Source organism: Alosa pseudoharengus, unplaced genomic scaffold (assembly GCF_046254945.1).
Source record: "Alosa pseudoharengus isolate Yale_2024_CS ecotype anadromous, Long Island Sound unplaced genomic scaffold, YU_APseudo_1.1 YU_APseudo_1.1_scf_2, whole genome shotgun sequence".
Lineage (NCBI taxonomy): Eukaryota > Metazoa > Chordata > Actinopteri > Clupeiformes > Clupeidae > Alosa > Alosa pseudoharengus.
Genome location: NW_027468663.1, coordinates 50183204 through 50188203, shown reverse-complemented (window position 1 = coordinate 50188203; position 5000 = coordinate 50183204). Strand labels below are relative to the sequence as shown.

At 43.2% G+C, this 5000-nt stretch overlaps 1 protein-coding gene across 2 annotated transcripts in view; it reads right to left on the bottom strand.

Annotated features, from left to right (window-relative positions):
- The window catches only part of myripa (myosin VIIA and Rab interacting protein a), a 34657-nt gene that overhangs the window by 9518 nt on the left and 20139 nt on the right, over positions 1–5000 (bottom strand). For both annotated transcript variants that reach the window (XM_076296060.1, XM_076296059.1), the window contains exons 6-7: positions 2620–2700; positions 1581–1678 (exon numbers count right to left, since the gene is read on the bottom strand). In XM_076296060.1, coding sequence (XP_076152175.1) covers positions 1581–1678; positions 2620–2700 — 179 coding nt within the window. The remainder of the gene's footprint in view (positions 1–1580; positions 1679–2619; positions 2701–5000) is intronic.

The window sequence follows — 5000 nt, the reverse complement described above, 5'->3', positions numbered from 1 at the left end:
TCACAGTAAATTATAATTAGCCGCCTACAGTTTAAGTACATAGGCTATTCAAGGGCAAGCAAGCTGGAACTACCCATCTCACTTGCAATCAAGAAGACTAACTAAAAGCTACAGAGTCCCTTTGATATTCAAAGAAACGTTAATGAAAAATGGACTATGAAAATGTACGTGAAGAGATTTCTGTTTGATCTGGATGTAAGTCCATTAACTACTGCGGCTCCCATCAGGTCCTAAGTCACAGGCTTTTAAGAGCTTTCCAAGTTCCATCCGAGGCATTATCAGAGGTGATCAGCTGTAAGCCTCTGATTTGGCAGATAAGCTCATCTTAGCTCATGAAAGTCATTCACGTACTGATAAAGGCTATGGATGTCATGAAGAAAATAGCCTGGTCTAATTACTGGCGGTCAGCATCAGAACCACTATCTGCCCGCTGACCTGACAGCTTGCAACCCTTACATCACTACCGCTGTTTAATGACCGCAACTCAAGGAGCCAGATGCGGTTGGACAAATAACACTGTCAAAATGCATTCTACGTTTAGATGATTTATGACTGGTAGTTACAATCATTCCAATCTAAGGTATCCATAATTCCCAAGGCACCATTCCATAAAGCAGAGAATGTATCCCTCTATCGTACCACACTATACTTAACAAAGAACTCCAAAGAGGATCGTTTCTATCACTATCTCTTGGTCATCATGGCAAGCTAATTCATAGCATTACCTAAAAAATAATGACGTTTTGTCTTTAGCAACTGAATAAGTTTGCATTGTGCATTTATAAAATAATCAACACAACTGGAGGCACAGCCAAATAAATCCATGTGTAACATATCACTCCGTACACTCTTTGAAATCTTCCACCATTATCTCTCCTTCTCTCTCCCTCCCTCTCTCCCTCCCTCTCTCTCTGCCTCTCTTCTTAAGTTCACTCATCCCCTACAGCCCCCATCTCCACAATCACCGCTGGCCGTCTGTTTTCGGTTGACCAATCATCCGGCGCCCTTTTTTCCCTATAATAGTCCATCTCCTAACAGCTAACATAACGGAAGACTTCCTGAGCTGTGTGAATGCCTGATCCTTTAAGACTGCCCTCTCTGGGTTTGAACAGCAGACCCAATGTTACTGGACGCCTGCTCCTTTGAAACACGCAAGGGCCACCTGGCCATCAACAGTGCATTTGCAGTGCAACAGTGAATGCCAGGCTCTCTGGCTCTGTATTTTTAGAACTCCAGAATGAAAAACATACTCGTATTACACCTCCAAATATCCAAATATGGGAGCTCTTCTCACCTGGATATGAGACATTCACACCACAGTGCACAGAGTTTCTAATATTCTAACGAAACTAGAGATTGCATGAGGAAAAAAAGAGCTAACCAAAAGCAGGCCATTTGTACTGCTGCACACTGCGTTGCACATATTACTGTATATCCTTTTATATCATCATATGTTCATCATTGCCTTTGGATTACATATGGTTTTACCAGCTTTGCTCTTTGTTACAGCAGATTTTTGCGTTGACCAGCACAAAAAACATTGGGGAAAAACCATCTGTGGAAGAGGGAGACTGTCTTACTTGGCTGTCCGTGTACGTCTCGGCCTTGGTGATGGCCTCGTCTATGGCCTCCTCTGCAACCCGCAGCGCCACAGTGATCGTGTCTGCCATGTTGTGCTCTGGGTCAGAGAATGGGGTGGGGGTGGGGGGTCAGTTGTGTTGAGTCAAAACAGAACCGACATGAAGAGGTATAAATGTTTCAGTTGAATAAAAACACCATTTGATCTACATAATGATGAGGCAGTGCAAGCACCGCTCACTGACAGGAATTGAGTGCCTAATGTACACAAATTTATTGGAAGACAGGATTAATTTAAAGAATGTGTCAATTGCTTTGCCTCACGGCAAACTACACCTGTGTTTTCACAATATACAAGTCTATTATTTTACAACAAAATAAAACTCATGCACAAAACCAATCCACTGCATTTCTGTAGAAACTTACACCATGTAAGCATAATAGTGCATGTCTGCATTCAGGGGTTTGAGTCCAACAGAGAGGAAGTAAAGGATTTGCTTGTTTGCTAAACAAGAGGAAATAATTTAGGCTCTGAACCTGTACACAACATTCTTCATATTCCTGACTGTAGTAGTCCTAAGAATACTAAGAATCCTGAGAAGAGTCCATAGGTTTAAAGTAAGCTAACCTTGTCTCCTGATGATTGACTGATTTTATCACATGATGCTCTTTGCTAATACTCCATGTCACTCCAGTATTGATCTAATGGTCTTTATCAAAATAAATGGGTGAAGGCAAAGTCTATTGCATGAGGCTCTTTTTCATGGAGTCAAAAAGCTTCACCAACAAATTATATTCAACCATTTCTTTGAATATCCTCACAATATGTGGCAAGCCTGAACAGAATGTGTTCACGTTCACTACAAATTCCAGGTCTGAGGCTGAGAAGTTCATGTGTATGTTGGCAAATGTTTGCAGCTGATTGGTCTGACAGAATGTTAGCTTTATTCAACAAACTCATGGGCCACTGAGTCAGCCATGATGACACATGACTGCAGCAGGACTGGAGCAGGGCCGAGGGGGCCCATGTGTTCAACTCACCTTCGATCTGCTTGTAGAAGGCTGAGTCACTGTCACACACACTGCCCTCATTGCCAGTGCTCTCCGCGTATGTGCTCTCCTCTGCACACAGGCAAAAACAAAGGAGTGTCTCCGTTAGCAGTCATAAGCAATAACAACCTTAACACATGGCTAACAATCATAAGCAATAACAACCTTAATACATGGCTAGCAGCCATAAGCAATAACAACCTTAATACATGGTTAGCAATCATAAGCAATAACAACCTTAATACATGGCTAACAATCATAAGCAATAACAACCTTAATACATGCTAATAAGCAATAACAACCTTAAAACATGGCTAGCAATCATAAGCAATAACAACCTTAATACATGGCTAGCAATCATAAGCAATAACAACCTTAATACATGATTAGCAATCATAAGCAATAACGACCTTAATACATGGTTAGCAATCATAAGCAATAATAACCTTAATATCTTAATACATGGTTAGCAACGGAGAAACTCCAGCCATCACAGCTTCTTGGGAGCTGGGTGATTTCTTTGCATATAGAAATGAACTGGTGAAATTTCATGTAACACAGTTTCATGTGCCCCCAATTCATGAATCGCAATCCATTAATGCCTTCGTCATAAACATGTGGTTCTTTTGGTCATATCACAAACACCAGCACCAGCACAAAACAATAAACTAATGTAGTGGATTACCAGACACATGGGCCATTTCCACAGTATTAACGGTTCAAGCTGGAGGCGGAATGCGCTGCAATTCATTAGATTTCAAAAACCCACCATAGCTGCAGCCTTGGTGAGTGTGCATGCATCTGCTGCTGGCCAATGCCAGGAAATAATAAGATAAAATACAAACAAGATAGAGGCCTTTGGACAGGGATTAACTCTCCGGCTCAACACTACATTCTGCTGTCAATATAAACTCAATTTAAAAATTCCTGGGATAGAGTTGAACTCTATGTTACTATGTTATTACCCAGCCTTTACTCACACAGTTCTCTTACTGCCATTTGCCTCATCTTGAACTCTCTAATTCATTGACTTTTAAGTTTCGACTTCAATTACTCTGGCAATTTCCTTAAGCTTGACAGCACAACATGGGATTTGAATCCCACCTTGGCTGGATGAAGATTTGGCTCTAGAATATTAAAGTGAGGGGTGGGGGTGGGGTAACACCAGACAGCACAGATGGGAGGGCATACAGCTCAGCTGATGAGGATGGAAAGCCCATCGGAGATTTGTCCAAAAGATCCATGGCTACGGCAGACAGCTCCTCCTGTCAGGAGGAGGAGGACTGCGGGAGGAGGAGGGGTGTCTGATGTGGGAGTCCAGGGCACTTTCCCTGCTGCTGCTGCTGCTGCTGGACTTTGAGTTACTGTGCTGTGGATGTCACGTCCTGCTGTGTAACAGAAGCAGACAGTTTCACAGGGGGCAACATGAGGACAAATCTTGTGACGGATGAAATGTGACACTGCAATATGGCTTTTCTGCCAGGTAGAGATGTCCCCAAAAAAAAGATCTGTCTTTTCTTGGGTGATAACTGAAGGTCAAACATTTGTCTGTCATCGTTCCAAACAGCTTTTGGGAAAATGGCATCACGGTAAAAAAAACACCCATCTTTAGAAGAACATAAACACATGCAGTAAGCAGTCATTATCCTTCTTGTCATAAACCACACACACGCACACATACACAGAGAGAGAGAGAGAGAGAGAGAGAGACAGAGAGAGAGAGAGAGAGACAGAGAGACAGAGAGAGAGAGAGAGAGAGAGAGAGACACAGAGAGAGAGAGAGAGAGAGACAGAGAGACAGAGAGAGAGAGAGAGAGAGAGAGAGAGAGAGAGAGAGAGAGAGAGAGAGAGAGAGAGAGAGAGAGAGAGAGAGAGAGAGAGAGAGAGAGAGAGAGCAACACAATGGCTGACACAAGCTCCCTTGATATCAGTCTTTGAAATGACTTCCACAGTGTTCAGCAACACGGTTGTACACAGACTTGCAGGAGGCAGTTTCTATGGTACGACAGTTCTTTATGCTCAGTGTCAGTCCTGACATGCTCTATGCTGTTGCCAAGGCCATTTTCTTCATTCACATGCCTCCATATCGAGGGTTCACATACATCACACTGAGTCCTCCATTTCCTTTGCGGTCCTCCTGCCGCTCTGGGATTCTAGCCGTCACATAGCCTACAGCAAAAAGCCTCGGGGGAAGGCTTTGTGGAGGGGCCTGATATAAATGTGTACCGACATTCCACAAGCCCAGGTGACCAAACAAACCCAGGATCACTCTCTCTCTCTCTTTCTTTCTCTCTCTCTCTCTCTCTCCCCCTTAATTTCTCTGTCTCTGTCTCTCTCTCTCCCACTCACTTTTTCTGTCTCTCCCTCATGCT